Source organism: Aspergillus pseudotamarii, assembly GCF_009193445.1.
Source record: "Aspergillus pseudotamarii strain CBS 117625 unplaced genomic scaffold BDV38scaffold_73, whole genome shotgun sequence".
Taxonomy (NCBI): Eukaryota; Fungi; Ascomycota; class Eurotiomycetes; order Eurotiales; family Aspergillaceae; genus Aspergillus; species Aspergillus pseudotamarii.
The window spans coordinates 108,953-132,804 of NW_022475087.1; the positions used below are offsets into that span (position 1 = coordinate 108,953).

At 49.3% G+C, this 23,852-nt stretch overlaps 10 protein-coding genes across 10 annotated transcripts; 4 read left to right on the top strand and 6 right to left on the bottom strand.

Moving 5' to 3' along the window:
* Positions 1–39: 39 nt before the first annotated feature.
* Positions 40–892, bottom strand: BDV38DRAFT_287229 (HIT-like domain-containing protein; the record flags this gene model as incomplete). The annotated part of the gene is made up of 3 exons (XM_032060816.1): positions 40–311; positions 385–484; positions 590–892. 3 exons carry the CDS (start codon positions 890–892, stop codon positions 40–42), a joined length of 675 nt encoding a protein of 224 aa, XP_031909074.1.
* A 425-nt stretch (positions 893–1,317) lies between these two features.
* Positions 1,318–1,882, bottom strand: BDV38DRAFT_196603 (uncharacterized protein). The gene has a single exon (XM_032052372.1). It carries the CDS (start codon positions 1,694–1,696, stop codon positions 1,394–1,396), a length of 303 nt encoding a protein of 100 aa, XP_031909075.1. The 5' UTR covers positions 1,697–1,882; the 3' UTR covers positions 1,318–1,393.
* On the bottom strand, positions 1,688–3,798 carry BDV38DRAFT_196594 (B-type cyclin nimE). Its single transcript, XM_032052371.1, has 3 exons — positions 2,179–3,798; positions 1,983–2,121; positions 1,688–1,930 (listed from the first exon to the last, which is right to left on the bottom strand). The coding sequence occupies exons 1-3, from the start codon at positions 3,388–3,390 to the stop codon at positions 1,833–1,835; spliced, it is 1,449 nt and encodes a 482-aa protein (XP_031909076.1). The 5' UTR covers positions 3,391–3,798; the 3' UTR covers positions 1,688–1,832.
* A 1,078-nt stretch (positions 3,799–4,876) lies between these two features.
* On the top strand, positions 4,877–6,839 carry BDV38DRAFT_259786 (mitochondrial 54S ribosomal protein uL2m). Its single transcript, XM_032055859.1, has 2 exons — positions 4,877–6,254; positions 6,325–6,839. The coding sequence occupies exons 1-2, from the start codon at positions 5,148–5,150 to the stop codon at positions 6,424–6,426; spliced, it is 1,209 nt and encodes a 402-aa protein (XP_031909077.1). The 5' UTR covers positions 4,877–5,147; the 3' UTR covers positions 6,427–6,839.
* A 207-nt stretch (positions 6,840–7,046) lies between these two features.
* BDV38DRAFT_196662 (putative C6 transcription factor Prf) lies at positions 7,047–10,511 on the top strand. The gene is made up of 6 exons (XM_032052373.1): positions 7,047–7,778; positions 7,853–8,141; positions 8,204–8,723; positions 8,796–9,287; positions 9,349–9,600; positions 9,655–10,511. The coding sequence occupies exons 1-6, from the start codon at positions 7,469–7,471 to the stop codon at positions 10,399–10,401; spliced, it is 2,610 nt and encodes an 869-aa protein (XP_031909078.1). The 5' UTR covers positions 7,047–7,468; the 3' UTR covers positions 10,402–10,511.
* Position 10,512: 1 nt separating this feature from the next.
* exg1 (glucan 1,3-beta-glucosidase) lies at positions 10,513–12,689 on the bottom strand. The gene is made up of 3 exons (XM_032062940.1): positions 12,005–12,689; positions 11,554–11,953; positions 10,513–11,489 (listed from the first exon to the last, which is right to left on the bottom strand). Exons 1-3 carry the CDS (start codon positions 12,080–12,082, stop codon positions 10,711–10,713), a joined length of 1,257 nt encoding a protein of 418 aa, XP_031909079.1. The 5' UTR covers positions 12,083–12,689; the 3' UTR covers positions 10,513–10,710.
* Positions 12,690–13,259: 570 nt separating this feature from the next.
* BDV38DRAFT_274688 (SGNH/GDSL hydrolase family protein) lies at positions 13,260–15,314 on the bottom strand (the record flags this gene model as incomplete). The annotated part of the gene is made up of 2 exons (XM_032057882.1): positions 13,260–14,810; positions 14,877–15,314. 2 exons carry the CDS (start codon positions 15,312–15,314, stop codon positions 13,260–13,262), a joined length of 1,989 nt encoding a protein of 662 aa, XP_031909080.1.
* Positions 15,315–15,931: 617 nt separating this feature from the next.
* Positions 15,932–17,498, bottom strand: BDV38DRAFT_274689 (glycoside hydrolase family 18 protein; the record flags this gene model as incomplete). The annotated part of the gene is made up of 5 exons (XM_032057883.1): positions 15,932–16,557; positions 16,638–16,725; positions 16,791–17,236; positions 17,299–17,389; positions 17,487–17,498. 5 exons carry the CDS (start codon positions 17,496–17,498, stop codon positions 15,932–15,934), a joined length of 1,263 nt encoding a protein of 420 aa, XP_031909081.1.
* Positions 17,499–18,194: 696 nt separating this feature from the next.
* On the top strand, positions 18,195–19,436 carry BDV38DRAFT_259800 (uncharacterized protein). Its single transcript, XM_032055860.1, has one exon. The coding sequence runs from the start codon at positions 18,349–18,351 to the stop codon at positions 19,372–19,374; it is 1,026 nt and encodes a 341-aa protein (XP_031909082.1). The 5' UTR covers positions 18,195–18,348; the 3' UTR covers positions 19,375–19,436.
* Positions 19,437–19,735: 299 nt separating this feature from the next.
* Positions 19,736–22,158, top strand: BDV38DRAFT_287236 (LysM peptidoglycan-binding domain-containing protein; the record flags this gene model as incomplete). Its single annotated transcript, XM_032060817.1, has 5 exons — positions 19,736–20,370; positions 20,436–20,688; positions 20,751–21,077; positions 21,142–21,275; positions 21,339–22,158. The coding sequence occupies 5 exons, from the start codon at positions 19,736–19,738 to the stop codon at positions 22,156–22,158; spliced, it is 2,169 nt and encodes a 722-aa protein (XP_031909083.1).
* Between the last annotated feature and the right edge of the window lie 1,694 nt (positions 22,159–23,852).

Here is a 23,852-nt window from a genome sequence, read left to right on the forward strand (position 1 = left end):
AAAAAAAAAAAAAAAGAAAAAGAAAAAGAAATCACATCATTAAAGCTTCCCCTTCACGCTCCTATCATCATCATCAGAAGGTACCTCACACTCCAAATCTACACCCTCCTCCCTAATCCTTCGAACCTCCCTCGCCAACTCTCCCCGTAACAAACCCGCCAACTCCTCCCCCTCGTCATCATCCAATTCCTCTCGTTGCCCACGTCCAAACATCACAAAGCTTGCCCTGGCAGCATTAGACGCCGGATTAGAGGACGGCCTAGGAATGATATGAAAATGGGCATGAGGGACCTGTTGCGCGGCCCTGATTCCTGTGGTTTACATTAATATACTTGATCCTGATACATGAGTGATACCAGTAGGAATAAAGCCCTGAGCGCCTACCGTTATTCTGTACCACATTCCAATTCCAATCGGAGCGGTCATCTTCACCGGAGATTGTTCGCATGACGACGCGCGAGAGGATGGGGAGCCATTGGCCGAGCTAGAAATGATTATAAGTTGTCGTTTATTAAGGGATTTAAAGGTATTATTGGAGAACCATATAGAATGAACAAAACCTGAACTAGAATAGGATCTAAATACGTACCTCACGACTGACTTGAACATCTACGTCGCCAATTTTCTCATAATGCGTCCTCGGGATCACTAAGACATGGCCCCGGGTTAAAGGCATGATGTCCAAGAATGCCAGTACGTGCTTGGTGGACAGAATCAGATGTGCAGTGGGCTGGGCGGGATCGGACGAATCTGGCAGTGGGACTGGTGAGGTATATGACTTGTTTGTATCTTGCAAATTGGGACGAGTATTCTCTGGAGTGAAAGCTGTTGGAGGGATGGGCGGATATGTGCTGGCGATGTTACAGAAAGGGCATGATGATAGTGTCGACATGGTGGCGTATTGGCGTCCTAAGTAGCTTGTGGGATCAGATTGATGCAGGTCTAAAGTGATTTAGGTATTTCGTTAGAGGCCATATAAGACCTGAATTGGGAGAGTGCAAGTGTTGACATATAATCAAGTCTAAATGGTAGTAGAGAGAGTGAGCATTTCTCCGGACCTCGGTTCGTGGAGATGGATCGCTATCCTACTTTATCCACTACGGTCACCACTTAGCAACTAACCCTAACAACAGCAAATGGTAAAGGTCTTTGAAAAGCTGAAGAAGCCAGCAGCTCCATTGTGAATTAAACTCCCTAAACACACATTACGATGACCCTCCTCTCCCCCCTCTATCCCATTGATCGCCACTGAAACACGAGACAAACTAAAGATAACTCCAAAAAAAAAAAAAACGAAACGGTTTCCTTCCTTTCAGTGTTGTTTTTTTTTTCTTCCCTTCCATTCGAGACATCATGTGCCCCGTAACCTGAGGCCTTAGAAATGCAGCAGCATTTACATCGTCACCTCCGTTCTCTGAGGAAGACGACGCAGAGAACGTGCCGGCAGAAGACAAGTGTGGAACCAAAAAAGAATTGCAGATACATTGCCGACCCTGGGCATCCGACGCCTGTAATACAAACAGGGGGAGAAGAAGAATGTTAAGGTATCAGAGGAAGTGAAGTGTGAAGAATCCCAGAGACACTGCCAAATCGAAGAAAGCAAAAGAAGAGCTTGAAAAAAGAGCGCCCGACGCCCCAGTAGAAGTGAATAATGCAAACATCCGCAGCTGAAACAGAAAAATGCCGTCGTAAACATATGCAAGAGGTGTCCTATACCATCACAACCGAAGAAATGCCATATATGGAATCAACCAACTCCTCCCCTCACACCCATCCCGCCAAGGAGCGAGATCTTGGCCCATCACGGGTGCCGCTAAACCCCCCCATCATATTTATTCGTGATCCTTGATATAGTTGTACGGTTCTGAGAGGGAGCTGTCGATGTACAGGTGGTGATACTTCTTGGCCCATTGGCGGGTCAAGATAGACGCTATGGAACATGTTAGGAGCTGCGAACACGGAGAGACAAGCCATGTGCTTACCTTTGAGGAACTTCTTGCTGGCATATTTCTTGAAGAACGCCTCGTGGCAGACCGGGCGGTGAAGGTAGTCGATCATGAGACGGAAGACAGGGTCGATCTGCTCTTCGTCATATCCAGCGTAATAAGCCAGAGTGGCATCCTACATCCCGTTAGCAATCCCCAGTGTCCCTTCTCCGGAGCAATAACAATAACATACCCAAGGCCCACGCTCCAGAATGAGACGGGCCAGGTACATGGCGGCAGCTGACACGTGACTTTGACGGTAAGCCATGAATCGGTGATCTAGTAGACTGATTTCCATAAGGTACTTTCCAAGGGTACGCGTTTGGATATCATAGTTGTCCGCCTTGGAAATACGACGAAGGAAGTTCATCGGGTTGGGATAGCTCATGTTGTACTCGAGAGTCGCCAGAATGTGACGCTCAGCGTCCAAAATTTCCTTGTCGGTGAAAGTCTCGTCGGCGACGTGACTGAAATTGGCCACATGCGGCGAGAGGACCTCCTCATATTTAGATGCGATGAACATAGCAGCAACTCCAACGAGCTGCAGACGATCCAGAGCCACCACCTCGGCCGACAGGAAACGATCGATGATGTTGACAGCGAGGAAAAGGGTTTCAGGCAACAGGCGGAAACGGGTGTGAACTTCAATGAGCCAGTCAACAAGGATACCACGCATCTTCCACTCCAGGTCAGGTTGATGGTCGATGTAATGGGGGTTGGGTAGTGTCTCCAGTTCAAGGTCCTTCATGTATTCGAAGATCTCCACCACATATTCTGCCACCATCAAGGGGTCGTCCAAATCTTCAGTATCCAAATCCTCCACGAGATCTTGAGCGGGCTTCTGTAGGGTCGTTGGCTCAACAGCAGCTTCGACATTTTCCTTAGCGGGAGCCTTTTCAGTGATAGGCTTCTTCTCGGTAGGCTTCTTTTCGACCTCCACCTTCTTGCGGGGTGGCTCCTCAATCAACACGTTATCTTGCGTGGTTTTTTGGCGCTTCTGCGCACTGTCCTTGATAGATCCAGGTCCCGAGCGCTTTTCCTTGTCCTCTGTAGGCTTCTTTGTGTTGGTGGTCTTGTTTGTCAGGGCAGTAGTGCGCGACGAGTTGGTGCGGGTGAGCTTCGCAACGCCACCAGCCTGCATTGTAGCTTTCGATGTCAAGCCGACCTTGGCCGCGGCGGGCTTCTTTCCCTCCTTCGCGCCGCCGTTCTCACCCTTGGTGACATTGCTTACATCACCCAGAGCAGCGCGCCTCCTTGTGGTACCAGTGGTCGTGGTCGAGGTAGCGGCTTTCTTGGTCTCAAGAGGTTTCTTGGCGGCAGCAGTGGGGGCATCACCCGCGGAAAGAGCCGCAGCCTTAGCCCGTGTTAGACGCGTCGAAGGTCTGTTCTCATCATTCTCGTTCATGGTGCTCCGTGTACGGAGGCTGCGAGCCTGCTGCGGTGGATGTTAGAAGACCTTGTAATGGACAGAAGCCAGTAATGATCGGTGGGAGGTGAGGGTCTGGCAAAAGTCAACGCGTCATAGGAGTTGTGAAAAGCTTACCGTAGGCATTGTGAGGGAAAAGAAAGGTGAAAAGGATGTCCCAAGGTGAAGAAAATATAAAAGGGTTGATTATGGTTACTGCAGTTCCTATCCTTGTCGTCTAGTCAGCATTCCAATGAAGCAGTTACCTTGGTGAGTGGAGCTCGAAATACCAACGGCCTGGGGAACCACTGAGCACGTACAACGCGTGAATACTTGACTAACCTTAGCAACGGGTGATAATGCAAGTTGTCAGGAGTAGGATTAGGGGGGATTTGAACAGAATTCGGCGTGAAGCAGTCTTAAAATAGGGACATATATGACTTTTGTTGATGCTGTTGATAGGTGATCCGGATCACGTTAATTGCAAGCGCGCTCCTCCAGATTAAGATCTGTACAGTAGAAGATATAGACCAAGAAACAAAGATAGTTATGGCCAATGACGCGAGGAATGCAAGTTTATGTGAGGCTTTTTGGTTCCGCCCTTAAAAGTCAGGTTCCCCGTCGAGGAGGTGTTTGATGGGGTGGTTGGCAGAGAGAGAGGTGGTAAACTTGACAGGGCAAAGAGGATGTTTGGCCCTACTCTTAGCGTGGAAATCAGAGAAAAGATGCCCCACAGCACCACCAAGCCAGTCGAGTCGCGTGGAATGGTGGATTATCAAACCAAAAGCCGATATCCTGTACAGCGTAACGTAATTAAATGGTGATTATATGCAGATGTCAGCAAACCGGTCGATTTGCTGTTCTCCAAAAACGTATTATGAAAAGTTATGTACGTGATGAAAAAAGTGGAGAGACGCGGGAAGAAAGGGAAAGGGAAGAGTGCTTTCTTTGGAAGAAAGGAGGAGGAGGAGGAGGTAAGAGAGAGTTCGAAGGGAAAGATGCAGAAAGGGGGATGCAGGCGTAATAACTACGGCGAGACAACGACTACTGAGGTCATGCAAGTTTTGTTCCAAAGAACTTATAGCACCGTATGCGTATGTATTCAGACGATGACTTGGACAACGGTTGACCGTGAATTACACCAAAAATAGGCGGTAACAATACGGTCACGACTGGAAAGAATCGCTGGCCGCGGTGGAGGGAGCAGATCGTCATCCATGGTCGATGCCTGAACTCGGCCAGGCAAGAAGACGCCAGCGCGAGCAAAACGTGAGGCGGCGCGGCCACGACTCCCCAAACATTGCGCTGTTGCCCGGCAACCACGCCCTTTTTCTTCGCTTTTGTGTCATCTCGCCCGACGTGTTTCCCGTGTCGCGGCATCCCGTGACTAGCTCTTCATGAGCCACAGCTGAGCGTATAGTGGCGGTGCACTTACGGTCACGTGTGAAATCATAAGCCACAAGAGCGACCCAAGACCGAAAGACAATTTTGCTCCGCAACGCAAGAGTCGGCCGACGACGTCTCATCACCGGCCATTGACAGCGCTCCGACTGGGCTTTGGGTGGTGTCCGAGTCAATTTGCTACCGGTGTTTTGATCTTAACGTTTTTGTCCAAGCAGGCATGTGTAAGCAGTAATCTGTTGGCACATTTGCATACACTGTTACGAAGACTTGCGGTCCTACTTGGAACACTCTCCGCCGAATCAATTCTGGGGGTTTCCGTCTAATTTTCTCCCTAAATACTCCCCTACCTCATCATGCTTCAGCCTCGATTGGCCTTGACGGGCCTTCGTCTTCCGTTCAGATGCCTGTCTTCGGTATCTTCTAGATCCTACTCAAGTGTCATTCACGAAAAAGAGACTCCCCCGACAGAGTCATCGACGTCAACTTTCGACCCAAGCATTGCCTTTGCTCCGCCTCCTACACGAGATGATGCAGGCGTTCAAATTCGATCGTATAAGCCGAGGACTCCTGGTATCCGGCATTTGCGGAGGCCGATCAACGATCACCTTTGGAAAGGACGACCAGTACAGAAGTTGACGTTTCCCAAGCGAGGACAAAGTAAGGGTGGTCGTAACAACACTGGTAGGGTAACTATCCGGCATCGTGGTGGTGGTCACAAACGCCGTATTCGAATTGTCGATTTTGCACGAGCCGCTCCTGGGCCTCATTTGGTGGAACGAATTGAACATGACCCTGGCCGAAGCGCTCACATCGCGTTGGTCCGCAGTCAAGAGACCCAGCGCCTGAGCTACATTCTGGCCGCGGAAGGAATGAGAGCCGGTGATGTTGTTCAGAGTTATATGTCCGGTATCCCGGAAGACCTGTGGAAAAGTATGGGAGGTGTCGTGGACCCTGGTGTGCTCGCCGCAAGGACTGCTTGGAGAGGAAACTGCTTGCCATTACACATGATTCCCATTGGTACGTTGATCTTCAATGTCGGCCTGCGGCCGAATAAGGGAGGGCAGCTCTGCCGTAGCGCCGGTACTTTTGCAACCGTTATTGCGAAGGGCAGCAATACTCAAGCTGCACAGAACGAGCAGGCTCAAGAGGATGGCGCCGAGGAGAAGAAACCCTTGTCCCAGCGCGAACAGCAGAAGCAGGAACGGATTGCGCAGCATATCACCATTCGTCTCCAGAGTGGTGAAGTCCGCTTGATTCATAAGGATTGCTGCGCCACCGTCGGCGTTGCCAGCAACCCGAACTACCAGTACAGCCAGCTCGGAAAGGCTGGTCGATCGCGCTGGCTGAACATTCGTCCTACTGTCCGTGGTCTTGCCATGAACGCCATGGACCATCCCCATGGTGGTGGACGAGGAAAGTCCAAGGGTAATGTTGATCCGAAGAGTCCTTGGGGTCTACCGGTATGTGTTCTACTCTTGATACTATTGATATCTGCGTTCGATTCACGTGGGACTGACATTTTCTGTCTAGGCGAAATCCGGTTATAAGACTCGTCCCAAGTGGAAGGTCAATAAGGCTGTGGTTGTTCCCAGAGTCCGTAACCAGGGCAAGCGTCGTAGAGGATACAGCTAAGCGTATCCCATTGTCCTTCTTTCGTCTCTTCCTCTTCCCCTTTACGCAAGTGCGACTATGCTTCCTTTGCGAATAGTGTCCACGGAGGCTCGATTGTTTCTTTTTACAGCCCAGTCACTATCGCTTTCATGATGTCTGTCCGGATACCTTTTCTCATTGTACTTGCTTTCGTTGGGACTGCATGGGGATGACAGGTTCGTTCATCTTGTACTATACATCAGCTTTAGATTGGCCGTAGGGTGTATGATCTTGAATGCTCTGGGGAGCTCTGCATGTCTCTCTTGCTGTTCGGCTTTTGCGATCATGTTTTCTCCAATGCTGCTCGCTTTTCCTATACCGCGGCGTTGATTTTCTGTATTATATGCATTCAGTATCTAGATCCAATATGGAATATGGAAAGAGGTCTCTGTTTTCGTAAATGGTATATAGGAATTGAGGTGATAGCGATTCTTGGCCCTACTCTAAATTCAGGGTCAAAGTGCTCCGTCGGGATCCACGGGACATGCGAGCTCTGATAGGTGCGGCGAAGACTACGTAAGCCGGAGATGCCTGGACTCTTCCAGAAAGAGTAACGACTGGAGGACGCCCGTACTTATCGTCCTAAGACTACTACCGATACCAACTCCGATATGCAAATGACGTCCTAAACTCGGTAATATACTACTCATAAATCCCATTTCTTTCCCCTGTACCACAAGTGATGCGGCTGGTCTGATCCCCGGGTACAACAACCCCTTCAAATCTGCGTGTCTTGGTGGCGCTGGATTCGAACAACCTTAAGTCATTCTGATCCAGGTCAGATAGTTCTATCTAAAGAGCTATTCCCCGGGTTATGGGTCTGGAACGTCTCTGATATACCTCTATGAACTATAGTTCTCTCATCACCCAATGCTCCTGGCGCTGCCTGTCTTTAATAGTTCCGTTTTTGGGATCTGGTACCTCCTATCTGCCGACGGGTATCCAACCTCTACTTAATTGCAATCTGGGTTGAAGTCATTATTCGGTCTACTCCCTTCACAGTTCATTGTGTCGTCCGAAGGCCATGGAGGACTCCCTCGACGGACATTTCTTTCATCCAACTACCCAAACCTCCTCCACCCAATCACTACATACTTCGATGAATCACGATACCGCATCGGCTCATACAGAGCACATCGATCCGGACAGCTCCTACGTTCCCCGCCCGAAGCGCATTGCATGCGTCGTCTGCCGCCGAAGAAAATTAAGATGCGACGGGAGGAAACCAAGCTGTGGCACTTGTTCCAGGTTGGGCCACGAATGTGCTTACGATGAGGTGCGCAAGAAAAGTGGCCCAAAGAGGGGTTATGTGAAGCAGCTGGAGGCGCGGCTAGGTATGTGATGGATGGCCATACTCTGTCCATACGTTTGTTTATACTGCTTCGGTGCTAATGCTGTGCCTCACCAGCCCAAGTCGAAACCTTACTGAAGACGCAGGAGGTGAACCCCTCCCACAACAGCCAAGGAAATGGCGCCAACATCGCAGCACCGAAAGAGTTCGTCGGCATCCCGGAGGCGGTCCCGTTCACAAACAGTATTGATGCCCCTATGTCATCCCCCGAAGACGAAATCAGCAATATCCAGTCAAACCAGACATTCTTAACACCGGGATTGGATCGCACGGGTAATTTTGGGTGGGACATGATTAGTTTGGGACTGGAGGAGCCTCTACCTGACCGAGAAATCATTGAGGAGCTGTACGTATTGAACTTAGCATTAAACTCAAACCCCATGAACTATACTGATCATATCATGACAGAAACCAGATATACTTTGAGAAAATCCATCCTTATATGCCAATATTACACCGTCCTAGACACTTGGCAGCTATGGACCTAGCTCCAAGCGTACGACCCCCCGTGTGTCTACAATACATCACCTGGTGCCAGGCCGCGTCTGTTAGCGAGAAACATTCCAATTTACATGCGCTTTTCTACCAGCGGGCCCGCAAGTACGCAGAATTGGACGAAATGAAAGGACTGGGAGAGAATATCTTGTCTTTGCCATACTGCCAAACTTGGTTGCTCATCGGCACGTATGAATTCAGAATGATGTTCTTCCCCCGGGCATGGCTCAGTGTTGGTAAAGCAGCAAGGTTAGCACTTATGCTCGGCCTGAATCGATTGGATGGTATGGGTCTTGAGGTAAAACAATCGTTACCGCCAGCAAGAGATTGGACAGAGAAGGAAGAACGACGGAGGGTGTTCTGGATGGCTTTCTGTATCGATCGGTTTGCAAGCGTCGGGACTGGGTGGCCAGTTCTTATCGATGAGAGAGATGTCAGTGATGCCTCTACCTATATCCTTGCCTGGCTTTTTCTTTTAGTTCAATGGCTGATCCTGTCTGAGTAGGTCAAGACGAACCTACCTGCTACCGAAGAAGCATTCGTCAAGAGCAAACCGCAGAGGACTCTACGCGTTGAGGACATTCTGGCGGGTGATGGACTCTCCACCTTGTCGTCTTTCGGGAGTGTTTCTTTCATGGCATACATGTTCGGACGGAACCTCTCGCATCTGCATCGTCCTGATCCTCAAGACAACGACCATGACTTGAATGGGCTATACTGGCAGCGGCACAGATCGCACGACAACGTACTATTGCATTTCGCCCTCGCAATGCCCAACCATCTCCGACTACCAGCTGGAATGTCTGATCCCAATGTCATCTTCTGTAACATGGCGATCCATACTTCCACGATATGCCTTCATCAAGCCGCTATCTTCAAGGCCGAGAAAAATCGGATGCCCGAGCAGATTATCACTGAAAGTAAACGAAGGTGCATTGTTGCTGCTGATCAAATCTCCAATATTATGAAGATGATTAGTCACATGGACCTAACGGCTGTAAGTCTGAGGATACCATTGCCTCATCAATTTACTATTGTCATAGACTGACCGATTCTAGTTAAATCCTTTCATGTCATACTCTGTCTATGTTGCTGCGCGCGTATTCGTACAGTATCTTAAATCTCGCCCCGACGACTCAGCTGCCCGTTCCTCTCTCGGCTTCGTCTTCGCCGCGCTCGATGCCATGAAGAACAAGAACCCCTTGACTGAATCTTTTCTTGTTCAGTTGGACGTCGATATCGAAGGTACTCCATTCCGAGACATCCGACAAGCAAAACGGCCTCGTATCTCAAACAATGTGCAAAAAAAGGTAAACCTCCGCACCGAACGACCTCCTTGTATCAAGAGCTCTAATGATCAACAGGGTCGCGGCTGTACACCGCTCGTACCTTTGGATCAACACCAAAAGCAACAAACCGCAATTGAAGAAGGGCCCGCCAGGTTATCGGCTGCCTCACAGCAACACTACTACACGCCCTCGTCTCTACCCTCTCGTGAGGAACGGAGTCTTCCACAACTACAGAACGGGAACCCTCCTGGTTCAGAACCTTTCGCAAAATCGCCGTTTAATCTCAGCTCGGGAACCGAGTCTGGGCCAGGAACTGACAAAGGGCTTTCACCCGAGTTCACCGACAAAAGTTCAAATAATAGTCCAGTATCAAACGATACATCAATACTAAACCCGACTACCATACACGACCCGTCTTCCTCCACCTACATGCCCCTAGATCAGTCCTCGTCTCTAAAGCAGCAGGCTTCATCCTCATCATCTCTCAATCAAACCAACCATCAACAATCACATACCTCTCTCGACAATAGTAGCGCAGTAAACATGAATATGGTTACTAACCCATTTGGCGCATTTGATATCGCCTTTTCTTCCCAGTTATATCCAACGGGCATGGTGACTCCCCTCGACTCTACCGGTTCGGAAGGGTCTATTCCCATGCCTACGTGGGATTTTGGCGCGCCCCAAACGTCGAACGGTGAAAATGTCGACATGATCACTACCGGCATGGAATCACTAGAAGCACAGTGGGCACAATTACTAGGTTCGGGTCCTGGTACAGGCACCGGTGCAGGTACGGGTTGGGACTCATGGCGAAATTAAGTATAGGCTAGACTTAATTTCTGGTTTGCAACCTTTTTTTGTGTATACTTCTCAATACCCCGATTTGGAGCGCGGCGCTTTATTATACGAAAGTCATGTGGAACAATATAAAGATATATTCATTAGTTTAAACCAAGCGAGGCCAATATCAAGCAAACAATACTCCCGAAATGAACAAAATTAGATACCCCACTGCTCGTAAAGATGTTGAACAAGAAGAAGCAAGCAACAAAAGGGTGAGAGGCAAGGAAAGAAAGAGAGAAAAAGAATACTGGCTAAAGGATAAGAGAAAAGCTAGCGAGTGTGAGTTTAGCACTGGTTAGGGAACTCCCTGTCCTCAGGAGAAGTAGGGAAGACACCGGCTTCAAGCAGGTCACTCATATCCCAGCCAGGGGCACCCTCAGTCTTCCAGGTCCAGAACACCCAGCCGCTCTTGAGTTCGAAGGCGTCCAGCTGGGCCTCGATGAAGCGGCGCATGTCCGACCGCTCTTCCTCAGAGAGCTGGGCCACAGTACCAGTAGCCAGGGTGGAGCAATCGCCAATAGCCTTATCAGCAGCATAGGAGCCATCGTAGCGAGCGCCGTTGCCCTTGCCATTGAGGTACTTGGCGCAGTCGGTCACAGCACCGGTCCACTCACCCACAATAACAGGCTTGTCAGATGCTTCCAGGTGCTGGTGAGCGAACTGGCAGACGGCATTGACGTGGTCGTCGATGTCCATGGCGATGAGTCCGTTATCAAACATATGGTAGTGGTGTGTGTCCATCACAACCTTGCTGCCCTCAGTTTTGTACCCGTTCCAGCTCTCTACGGGCAGGAAACCATCTCCATATACCACGGATGTGTCAGCGTTGTACTTGTTGACGACACCATAGACGGAACCGTAGTACTCTTGCAGCTTGCCCTGGTCTACTCCACCAGGAACGTTGGGCTCGTTGATAGCTTCGATGGCAGCCACGGTGTCAGAACCAAGGTACCGCTCGGCCAACAGATCGAAGGCATCAAGGGTCTGCTGAACAGTGTCCCCTTGCTGCCATTGGATGGCTCCTCTCCGACCGCTGTTGTCGAATCCATTTTGAGATCCGGGTGCTGGTCAGGTAATTAGCCATGCTTATACAGCCTTGTTTTGATCTTGAGCCCAATGGACACTTACCACCGTGTAGGTCGATTAAAACTTTGAGGCCTGCCGCTCCAGCCCATTCTATCGCTTTGTCAAGGTACTCCAGCTGACCATCAACATAAGGGTCTCCCTCAAGGGGTCCAAGAGCCCAATAGCCAATGGGGATCCGGACGTGGTTCAGTCCGGCAGCAGCCATGTTCTGGAAATCGCCAGAGGAGACGAAAGACTTCCAGTGAGCAGACAAGCGGGCTTTAGCCTTATCCTTGCCCAGAATCCGAGTCAGGGACCACTCGTCGACAGCCTCGGCACCAGCTTCATCGAAAATCAAAGGTGTAATCCAAGGCTCAAGCACGAGCCATCCACCAAGGTTGACACCACGGACTTTTTCGTTGCTATAATCGAAAGAACTTGCGCGGGGGTCTAGGCGACTGCTCTAACCGTAAGGGACTATGCATAGTAAAAGGGGGTAATATCACAGTTCTACTGACATAGTTGCAGCTTGTGTGCCAGCTGACAGCAGACCAAGGACTAGAAGCGCCTTTTTCGAAAGTCTAGTGAACATTTTTTCTTGAACACTGTTGATCTCTGATGCTGATCTTTAGGAATAAAATAGGAGGCTGGGATTGAGATTGTTTGCTTTGGTGAGATGTAGCGTCAGTTGGAATGGAAATCACTTGCTTTAAGTAAGGAGTGCTCACAAGCTGGTTTTTGACCTCTGGACGCAACCAACAGATGACCGTAACCAAACACAGATTTTGGAACAAAGTCTAGACTCGCCACTGCTTTCGGGTAATGTCGATCCTAGATCTGATCGAGCATCTAGAGATGGATCCGCGCAGTGGCGTTTGTGACAGCTCCGAACACAGGAGGTAAGAATAGAATAACAATATGATAGCATACACTAACACAGCAACAATAGCTTTCTTCCCCCGGTCCGCCGTCCAGGAACGTCGTGGGCACGATCGCGCCCCACTGTCTCAGAACGACGCCTCTATCGAGGGATCCGTTTGACGGAATCCGGGGAGGACCCATGGAATATCAGGAGCATAGGGTCATGTTGACGAGCGCGGAGTTGTTGAGCGCTATGTGGAACCATAGATGATGGCGAACCCCATATTTGCGGTGAACAATAGTTTCCATGGGTTCATGGGGGGGATCTTTGGCATCGGATCCGGGGAAGAGCGACCCTTATTAGGGTTTGTCGTCCAGGTACCCATCAGCCACCGGGTACCTGATCGGGTGTACACAGCCGTCGCCGATAGCATCTTCACCTCCCTCAAAGCGGATTTGGGAGTATAGAATCGCTCAAGTTGGGTCCATTACCTGGTATGCATCGAGGCTCTTTCCAAAAAGGTGCGTTGTCATCTCGTAACGCGGACAGCTCTTTGTGTGACAGTGGAACCAGATATCGGGGTCTTTTGGTACATAATGCCTGCAGTCGCGCTCACTGTTGTCAAGTACTGCATTCGGACGGAATGAAGACAGATTCTCAAAGCAACAGAGGGTTAAATATGGGGTTGAGCTTGAGGGTTACGAATCACTGCCGGATTCGGAAACGTCACGTGGTTCCTAGGCACATGCATTCTCCATGACCAACGCAAACCCTACTTTGATATTGCTTTGGTATTATTTTGATATGGCTCGTTGTCGACAGATGAATTGCTGTTCAACATGGCAGATCGAGTTCATCTACATTCCATAATGAATTCCTATTGTCAATACCTCCTACCCTATAGGCACTACGAGTTGAAAGGCCATGGATTGTCATTACCTTGACATCCCATCCTCGGTCCCCCAATGTCGAGGAAGACCTTGCTATTCTCGAAACACCTTTTCTGCACCCAAATAGGCGTTGAAAATTGCGCTTCCCACTCCATATCGTTCCTACCGGGTCTGTCGAAGTATTTGAAACTCCAAGATGTCAGACCACCTCCAACACATTTTTTCGCACTATTGCGGAGTTCTTGCCCATGATCAAGACTAGCCCACAATCTCCCCCTAATAGTATATCTTGCAAAAACTATTTTATACCATCCCTCGCATGAGCCTTCAGGTCTTGCAACCGGCCAGGGGCGCCTTATGTGACCTATCTTCAGTTCATATGTGTATCTCCCCTTTTTCCAACTTCCCCCGTGCTTGAGATTTAGGGGGTTTTCCGGACGATATATGTCACATCCGTGAATAATTCGCATGAAGCTGTTGAGGCATTCTTGTTTGCTGAACTGCGTAGCTCCCTTTGTGAGGCTTATAGAGTACTTGTGCTCTTCCGGGGTACCCTTGTAGAAAACGCGCTCGTCCTGCCAGTTCGCGTGTTCGGGCGGTTGTACTTCGTTACAGTATGTCTGGTAGGTCTTATCCGCCAGGTGGCTTTGGACATAATGACTGAGAGTGTCGCCCTTGTTCCCCCTGCAATGAAAGTGGTCGCGGTCCTCATCCTTGCAAAGTGGGTTTTCCACCTCCAAGATTGATGCCCGTGCTGAGATGACTTCGTTGAGAACGAACGATGCAATCGTGAGGTGGCCTCTCTCATTAGGGTGAAACCACTTGCCCCATCGATTTGGGAGTTCAGATCCCCAGGAGCGCTTGTCGAGAAATGCCGTGCAGCCGTGGTCATCCCTAGGATCTGGGCCCCCACCGTTGAGCATGTGTATGGCTTCCGCCGCAGGGTTCGGGCTATTATCAAGGCTTCCATTGACCCCATGGCTGACCTCAGGCTCCAGTTGACCTTTATCCACAGCTGTATTCCTCTTTTTGACCTCATCATGCAAAGATTTCCTTTTCGTGTCTGGCTTGAAGAACTGCAAATTAGGCTGTTCAGGGTCGGGGTATTCCCCGGTAGACCCAGGCCAGCAAAACTGCCCAGCAACCCGTTCATCAGAGGCCCAGTCGTCCCAATTTGCAAAGCGTAGCCTGTACTTTACACCCCTCTCTCTCATCTTGTCGATGGATCTCTCAATTCCGGCATTAGTGATCCGGACCAATTCATTATATTCTTTTCGTCTCTTTAAGTCCACCGGCAAACTGTTAAACGGACCCCCAATAGCCGGGAAAGCCCAGTTGTTATATTTTGCGCAGTCATCTGATGCAGTTTCGATGTCATGGAAGAACTGAGCGTAGCTGACGAAGACCACAATGCCGGTGTTTGGTTTCATGTGCTTTTCAAGTTCAACGAGGATCGATTCGAGGGCTGGCTCTAGAACGTATTCTGCGTTGAGTTTTGCTCTCTCGATAGCTGAATCACAACTCTTCTTATTGTAAGCCAGAAAGATGCAGTCTTTCAGAACATCAATCTAGCAAGTTTCATGTTAGTCTCGCCGTACTTCAGCAACTTATAAGCAATGTCAGGCTGTCCTCACCAAGCAGAGGTCGTTCCCTCCCGCGGTCAGAACCACCAAATCCATATCAGTGTCCAGTTTCTTCGCTTGCTCAAGGATTTCTTTTGACTTGGCACCACTGCAGGCCAGCCATTGAAATTTGAGTGCGGATACTCCAAGGGCACGCTCGAGCATTACGACATACGATTGATCGTATCGAGAACATTTGCGAACTTCAGGGCTCGTATCCCACAGCCGACCAGCTCCAATCCCAGCAGTAAAACTGTCACCAATAGCACCCCATTTGCTGATCCAGTGCATGTCGGAGGGGTCTTTTCTTGGGTCTCCACGGGCAAGGTTCTCGCCCCGAGGGCTGATGGTGTAGTCGAGGCTCTGGCTAGCATTACCACTGAGGGCGCAGCCGCCGAAGGGTCCCATCAGCAGTGACAGTGCCAGCAGGAGCATGGCAAGAGCTGCCATTATGAGGGAGATCTGATGCTGACGATGCTATTACAAGGGATACCTTTCATCAAAGGGGGATAATTTGGGCTTCAGAATACGCTCCATAAAATGTGAATATAGAGAGGAAGGGAAGGCTTTCTCATAGCAAATATAAAGATTTATATACTTTGGCCTATTGCACATGAGTGAATCCAATTGTCTACAAATGGCAGGGACTTGCACCTCAATGAGTTCCTTTTCCAGCATGCTGTGAAGGAAAGAGCCTATGAAGGTGAATCGTGCAGCTATAAATATCTTACCCCGCTGAACTGCACGCCATTTTACAGCTTCTAGGTATAGCCTAGAGCTGGTGTTTGCCACATCGACATGCACTATATCGCTCTTTGTTTAAAACTATTGTGAGACGATGTACCTCGGCATAGACGCGAGTTCACTGGATAGTTGTGCTTTTGAACAAGATGCACTTGTAGGTATACATTTTACATAAAACCCATGTTTCTGAGATAGGCAACAATTCACCTTAAACTACAGGGCTTCTTTGTCTTGGAAATGAACGTTTAGACAATATCATATTAAACATAGTACTTCGAACTCCATATCAAGAGACTAGGAAGCGCCAAGATAAAGCAGAGTATCTACCCCTTCTTCGATATTCCATTCTTCGGTTTTCCCTTCTTCGGGTTGGATCCAAGCCAAGTCTTGTTTGACCCCTTTGGCCAATTTTTACTGAAGCAAGGCATTGGTTGGTACTTGCCATCACTAGTCCATTGTTTCTTCTTACCCGACGCCTTCCCCAATGCTTCAACGAGGGTGCCATCATCCAGGTCAACTGCCCAAACCATGGTCCCTCCCAAACAACGCCTGTTGGCGAAGTCGATCTTGAGCTTCAAGGTTTGGACATCATCCCAGCTAACCCACTGATTGGTATTCCACGTGGCAACCTTCACCGCGGCATCTCTATAGAAGGTAACAGTAGCACCCTTCCTGAGTATTTCGTGGATCTCTGTTGCCGAAATAACCCCGGGAACATGGGTACAATCTCCAGCGGGAGCTTCTCCCTCCTTAAAGACACAACCAGGTGCCATGCAATTAGGGTCTGCCATGGTGAAGCTACGGCCGTAGAAACCTAGTCCCATAACAACCCGGGCCGGATTGATGTTGTTGCGCCAGAGAAGCTCAAGACCCATGTTAATCTCGGTCAGATTGGTATGGGCAAGCGCATGTGGTCCAACCTCCTTCCCATGTGCGTCCCAAAGGCCGTCTAAGAAGAACAGAGCAATTTTAGCATCAGCACATGAGAAAACTGTTGGAAGAATTATCCACAAAGCTAGGATCACTCACGTATATCATAGGTCATGACGTTAAACCAATCGACATATGGTTCCAAGTTCACAATGTCAAATCCTTGAAGATACCAGTAGCTAGCCGGCTGTATCGGGCAAGAGGTTAGCATTTTACCGTTCAAGGACTTGTCGCGAGCAAAACACGACTTACCAGGGTTATGGTGAGGCCAAAGTGCCGCGGCAATTGATCCAGCCGCTCTCTTAGTCGTTTCACTAGAGTGACATAGTTGGCATAGTCCTCTGGCCTGCCGCCTCGATCGTCTGCGGTAGGATATTCCCAGTCGAGATCAACGCCGTCGAAGTCATTATGAAGCATGAAACTAACCAGTGACTCAAAGAAAGCATCTTGTGCCGACTGTGAGCCAGCAAGGTCCGAAAAGGTAGTCCTAGTGGGACCCGGATCGTTGAAGTCCCAACCTCCAATCGCAATATATACCTCAAGACCATTTTGACGACCTTTCAGCTCGGTGAGGGTTCGGTAGCGCTTCGCAGTTGCATCTGTCATAGGAGCAATCCGGAAAGTCTTAGGGTCAATCAGGGCAAAAGCAAAATTCAGGTGGGAGTATATTCCTAGAGGGATATCCTTGGGTTCCACCTCTAGAGCGGGCAATCGGGCCAGATCAGTAAAGGATATGAAGCTAGGAGTAGGAAGTACTTACGTCCACACGTTCTTCTCTCGGGGTTCCATGCTTCGTAGTATCCGATAGTCTTTGCCTTCGAGCTTTTCCCTCTACATTCGGGAGATACTACCTGTTTGTCGCCACAAAACTCTTTCGTGGTTCCTGAAGTATTATTCCCTTAGCCATAGCAGATCATCAGATAGGATTAAGGGAACAGGAATTCTCACCGCAGAAGCCATGCTTACTACAGCACACTTTCAGAGGGCAAGTAGACATATTAGACCATTCTTTACCCCAGCCTGCATCGCATTCGCTCTTTCGGTCGCAATTAGAGGTACACTTTGATCCGCAAAACTCAGGTCCAAAGCCACAGGAGCCTGTACCACTCGAGTCTCTGGGAGTATTGATCAGCACTTGATATGATTTCTAAACGTAGCAATATCATGGATCTCACATTGGCCCACAACAACCTAGCCGGCAAGGCTTTGACTTGGAACACGTCGTATCATCATTAGGGAGAGGCAGGAGCTGTAGGCTTGAGAAATGGGACGCCAACGTTTCGACCACGATCTGGCAGAGGAATAAGAAGAAAAGGCCGGCAGTTGGTCCTTTGAGCAGCATTATGACAGAAGGAAAAAGGACTAACTTAAGGGTTTTGTTGAGTATATTTGAGACCCTGCTTGTATCACGCACTGTGGGAGGGTAGAGAACTGTTTAAATACTCAGCTTTGTGCAATCATGACTACTTCTAGAGGACGTTAACCTGCACTACCTTCCAGATGTCTTATTCACTTTCTTAAAAATCTAGCATTCACTTTGTCACAGCACTTCAACCGGTAAAGTCAAAGGTGGTGGCAAATACCCCCTGTTTGGTCACTATTTAAGGAATACTGCTGCTGTACTCCTCGTCTCCCTACTTCGCCCTTAAAACTCATGCTGAAATATTTGACTAGCTAAACTGCTTGCCATTGTTCTGTATTAGACAGATGACCCATAACTTCCCTAAGAGCATCCGTTCCTTGTGTTGGGTAAGCTGGCATTCCTCCCCCGGGCTCCCAGAGATGTATTAACACTGTGTGACAGCTCTCTATGGGAATCATGGCTACCAGATTTGTCATGAATGTCTTGCTTCTTCTATCGTTGCTCTTTGCGTCTCTTAGCAACGCCGGTCACTCAGCCTGGGAGGCAGGCGCTACCACGTTCACGTCTGAATGGATCCACATAGATCCGTCTTTTGACTTCCCCACCTGGCCTCATGAGACCATCCGCTATTACTTCAGCACCCCTGAAATGAAAGAGGAGTTTGCAAATGATATAAGGGCCGCATGGCAACTCTGGTACGCTGCAGGCTTACCAGAGACCTTCAGGTTTATCGAGTATTCAAGGGCCCGGTGCGAGGCAGCGCCCGACGATTGTTTGCTTATAATTGCAGAGTATGGGGCACCGTCATTTTTCACCAGCCTTGGAAGGCAGCGCATCGACCCCTGGGATAGGAACGTTATGTACTTAGCCTTCCAAGGAACTGAAGATGAACACGACAAAGCCGTGATAATTGCTCACGAGATCGGACATGCCTGGGGTCTCCTGCATGAACATCAAAACCCCTTGTTTTGGCAGTGGGCCTTTCGGGGGACCCGATCTGATTCACTAGTCCAGTTCTACTGCGAGAATGTGCTGGGGTTTGCTGAGGTAGAGCATGAGGTCAATAATACTCTATTACTCTGGGCCGAGGACGGTCCCTGTCGCGATCAGGCTCGGGCTTATGAGTTTGGTTTCCTGGCTTCCGAAATGATTCCATGGAGGCCGCGATATCAACAACCACATCGCTTGTGGCCTCATGATTCTGACGTGGATTGGGATTCTATCATGATTTACGAGTCCCACTCTTTTGGAGTCGATGATGAGCATGGCAACAAGAAGCTTACTCTAGTACGAACGAAGGACCTTCAGGTTATCCCAGAGCCTGGCACTGTTACTGAACTCGACGTGGTTGGGATGGTGCATCTCTATCATCCCAGATATGGGAAGTTCCGGGAGGTATTTCACAACGATGCAAGTAGCGCTTGGTACGCCGTGTTCAAAGACAAGATCAAGAACTGTCTGATTAAAACCTGAGGCAAGAGTTGTACTGGACTGTGGCACTGGGTAATAGTCTTTTCAATGTCAAACTTATCTCGGTCAATGTTATACAATATTTCTTCAATATAATTGGGTTTGTAGTGCACGGTTTCACTGGGGACATCCCACATTGCTTGTAGTGAGTGTCACTATGCTTGCTAAGCTTTGAATCACAGTGGTCGGTGAGGAGTAAAAGTGAATCGATATCAATCCTGTCAAATTCTCTACCATAGAGTGAATTTGCTCATTCACTGCATTCATGGACAGTCAAAGAATGCCTATCTATAAATACTACCTAGGCTCTAGTCCTCTCTCTCCCAGACTTATGCCTAACCATCTTTCCTCCAGATCAGTGACCATGGTACCCTTCCAGCTGACTCTTTCTCTACTCCTCGCCGTGATAACAACTTCTGCCAATGCCGTGAGCACCACCTGGGAAACTCATCCTTCCCACCCAACTTTGCCAGGAAATGCTCCCAACTGCAACAAATGGTACACTGCAAAGAAGGGCGATGATTGTTCCACTGTGCAACGTGACTATGGTATCTCCGCCGACGAGTTTTTCCGTTGGAATCCGTCGGTCTCCAAGGACTGCAAGAAGAACTTTTGGGTGGATACATCGTACTGTGTTGGATTAGGGCCAGCTATCACCACCGGGACACCGACCCCAACGGTTACAACCTCGGTTGGCAGCTCGCCGACAACCACGTCTATACCGACCACGAAGACTACGCCCATCACCTCTATTCCAAGCGGCGATGGGACCTCAACATCTACTGGTTCCAGCTCTACAACGACTAAGACCACCTACACGTTCAATCATCCCACTACTACCTGGACTCCATCTCCGCCTCCGCGAGAGACAGCATGGCCTCCCACAAGAACCCAGTCAGGCCAGCCCACATCATGCACCAGATGGCATGAGGTCATGATCGGTGACACCTGTGACACAATCACAAGCCGCTACAGCTCGTGGATAACAAAGGAAGATTTGTGAGTAACTCTAACCCCCCCCCCAACGTGATTGGAACAGGTCGGGCAGCTAATTTCATACTCAGGCTGGAGTGGAATCCGGGCCTCCAGGAAGATTGTAACTCCCCTCTCGTGGGTTATTTTTTATGCGTCATGGTCAGACCGACTGACTACATCATAACCTATCCAACTGGTTCAACCCCGGTGATCATTCCTACACCTACGCCTTACACGCCACCACCTCCAGTTTGCCCTAATACCACGGATACTGAGCTCGTGCCCTCGCCAACACAGTCAGGGATGCCCAGCAAATGTCAACTATACTACCATGCTACCACTGTACGCAACTCGAACCATCAACCTCGTTTATTACTCGCTGTTGCTAACGTGTAACTATACAGGGAGACTCCTGTTCCAAGATCTTGTCGCAGTACAACATGCCCGAGAAACTTCTTCATGAATGGAACCCGGCTCTTGGTCCCGATTGTAAGGGCCTACTGCCTGACTACTACTACTGTCTCCTTCCCAGCGGGTTCGTGCCCATGCCGCTCACCGTCACCACAGCCCCGGCTCCCACTCAAACCGGGATCGCCAGCAACTGCAAGGCTTGGTACCGGAGGAATCAGTCCGAGACGTGTGCTGATATAGTGCGCTCTTTCGGTACATTCTCAGACGAGGACTTCAAGGCCTGGAATCCTGCTGTTGGCCAGAAATGTGCTGGACTTATCGTAAGGATATTCTTCCAGGAGATTGGAACCGTAGCGCCAACTAACCTTCGATTGCCCCTATTAGGATGGTAACTGGTACTGTGTCGCCGTGCCTGGTACTCCTTCCACGCGCACTGCGCCTGTCCCAGCTTTCCCAACAAGCGTTCCACGCCAGCCAAATGTTATCAAGAACTGCACACAATGGTGGCATGTATCCGAGTCAGTGATCGACCACCTCCCCAATGTTCACTACTAGATTCTAACAGCCCTTTTTTTTTATAGTGACGACGACTGCTATGACGTCGCCCGGAAGAACGGTATCACAATGGACGACTTCCTCGCATGGAACCCCGACGTACGCTCCGGCCAATATGACTGCAGGGTCCTACCCATCGACCACGAAGTCTGCGTCGACATACGACCCAAACCGCCCATTCCCGGATGCACGCCCATCACCACAAATACAACCACCTCATCCAACATGACCCTATACCCGCCAACCAAGACCTCCTGGCACAGGACCCTGACCAGCACAACGCTCGTTACTCAATGCGAGGACCCATCCTCATCCACCTGCGCCACGGCAACAATAACCACAACGAGGCGGGTGACTCTACCTCCACCCCCCACCACCGCACCCCCCAATACCACATTTGTGACTGCCACATCAGCGTCGACTCAGGATACAGACTCGTCTTCCCCAGGCTCCGGGAAGTCACCTGTGGACTCAACTCTACCTCCCCCTCCTTCTTCACCGTCCTCCAGCTGTCCCTTCACCAATAGTTCCATGACGTCCATTGTCCCGTCAACGAAAAGCCCAGTAGAGAGCAGTTCCGGGCCGATGACCCGCCCAACTCAGGTCCATGGTACTACCGGGACCGGATCCCCACCACCTGAGGCTGAAGCTTCCTCGACCATGACTGTGACTACGACTATCACGACACAATGCTCCTCCACTACTACGTCTATGGTGAATACGAGCTCACCGGACGATACTACAGTCGTGACGGCCACGATGACGACTCGATGTTCGACTTCGGGTACGAGGACCTCACAAAGTCAGACGGCAAGTGAGCCTTCAATGACCATAATGCATGGATGATTCAATCTAGTCAGGGTAGCAGTACTTAGCAACTCATATCGTTTGTAATGGAAATTTCAATTTTGTTGGGAAACCTTACATGTAGATTTGGGGATGTGGGGAGGAATGGCTTTTTTTTTACTTTAATGACCCTCTAGGAGAACCACGTGCATGAGCGTGATAATTAACATGATTTGATTTTCTACATAATCCAGAAGAAACAATCCCTTGGATTGTAAGGATCAGACTAGGGAAATGCAAGTAAGATAAACTTAGCAGAGACCCAAGCTTTCCTGAATGTGAAGGTGATCGCCATCATATGGATTGTACTATGTATAAAACTTCAGTATACCCAACCCAATTTACAATATAACCAACATTCATAAACCAGGATAAATACCTCCCTACTTACCTACACAGTGAAGACAAGAGAATCTCTCATATAAAACCACCAGCAAACCAGCAAACCAACCCCAAAACCCACCACCAAAATCCCTCACATCTCCACTTCCACTCCTCCCCAGCCAACATCCCACCAAAAAAAAGAAAAAGAAAAAGCAAAAGGAAAAACCCACCCACAAAACTCAAAACCACTTAATTAAGGGTCCTAACCCATTTAATAAGCTATAACACGACACATCTATAGACTAAAATAGCCCTAAGTACAGAACCCCAACCGAGCGTTTGCCAGCCAATCTAGAGTCCCATCGACACCACTAGCCCGCAGCTTGGATCATGGGTTCTGCAGATATCGTCGCATAGATGCAGACAGACTCCACATCCCCAGCAAGGCTTGCATATTAACTTATTAAGTAAGTCCAGAATGGTGGCAGAGAGAAGGGCCAAACATCTGACAACTACTGTACTTGACACCCCATCTCGGATCTACGGGCCACTTTACATGGTGGATGACCACTCATGGCTTTGTGTCTACTATCACCTACCTGGGGGGGGAGGGGTAGCTTTTCTCTGATCAATAACACATCTCGGCTTTGAGAGGTCGTTTACCCACTCACGCTTATAGCTATCCCGGGCTAATTCTCTTAGTTATGGTGTGGGTGGGGGGGAGACAAGTCTATTTCTTGTTTGGGGTTAGATTGTGATGTGTGGCCACTGACCAGCCATTATATATTGCTCGCATCGATTGCCTAAGTTAGAGTATAGGTTTTTTTACCAAGGCTGAGTCGGGATTTGGGATGTCCGTATGGGGTAATTGGGGAGGTGTTGTTATACACTAAGGAAGGGAAGAGAGAGTGTGTTTTAGTATCTTATGTGGTGATGGTGAGAGGTTCGTCTGGATTGGGAACCGGCGGCGGTTGAGAATATGTGGCGGCTTGGACACTGGAGCAGGTCAAGAGAGATCTCCCTTAGATAGGCAATAGAGATAGATTGGCTTTAGATCTCTGGATGCTGCATCGGGCTCTATAATACGAATCTATAAGGACTCAAAGGAGGTCTTTGTAGAGGTGCATTGTAGATCCATCCAGAGCTTCATGAGATACGGTATATTTAGCACGGAAACATATCTTGCCGGCATAAACAACGCATAGAGAAATTGTCTTACATTACTCCCGTATACGACTCTAGATGCTCGACATATACGCGGTGGAGTATCTTCGCTACGCGTCAAATGGTCTGGACACTAGACCATCATCCTCGGCGGGTCAGAAGGCAGCCTCGGTGAGTAGGAGCAAATAACGACGATGCCGAAAGAT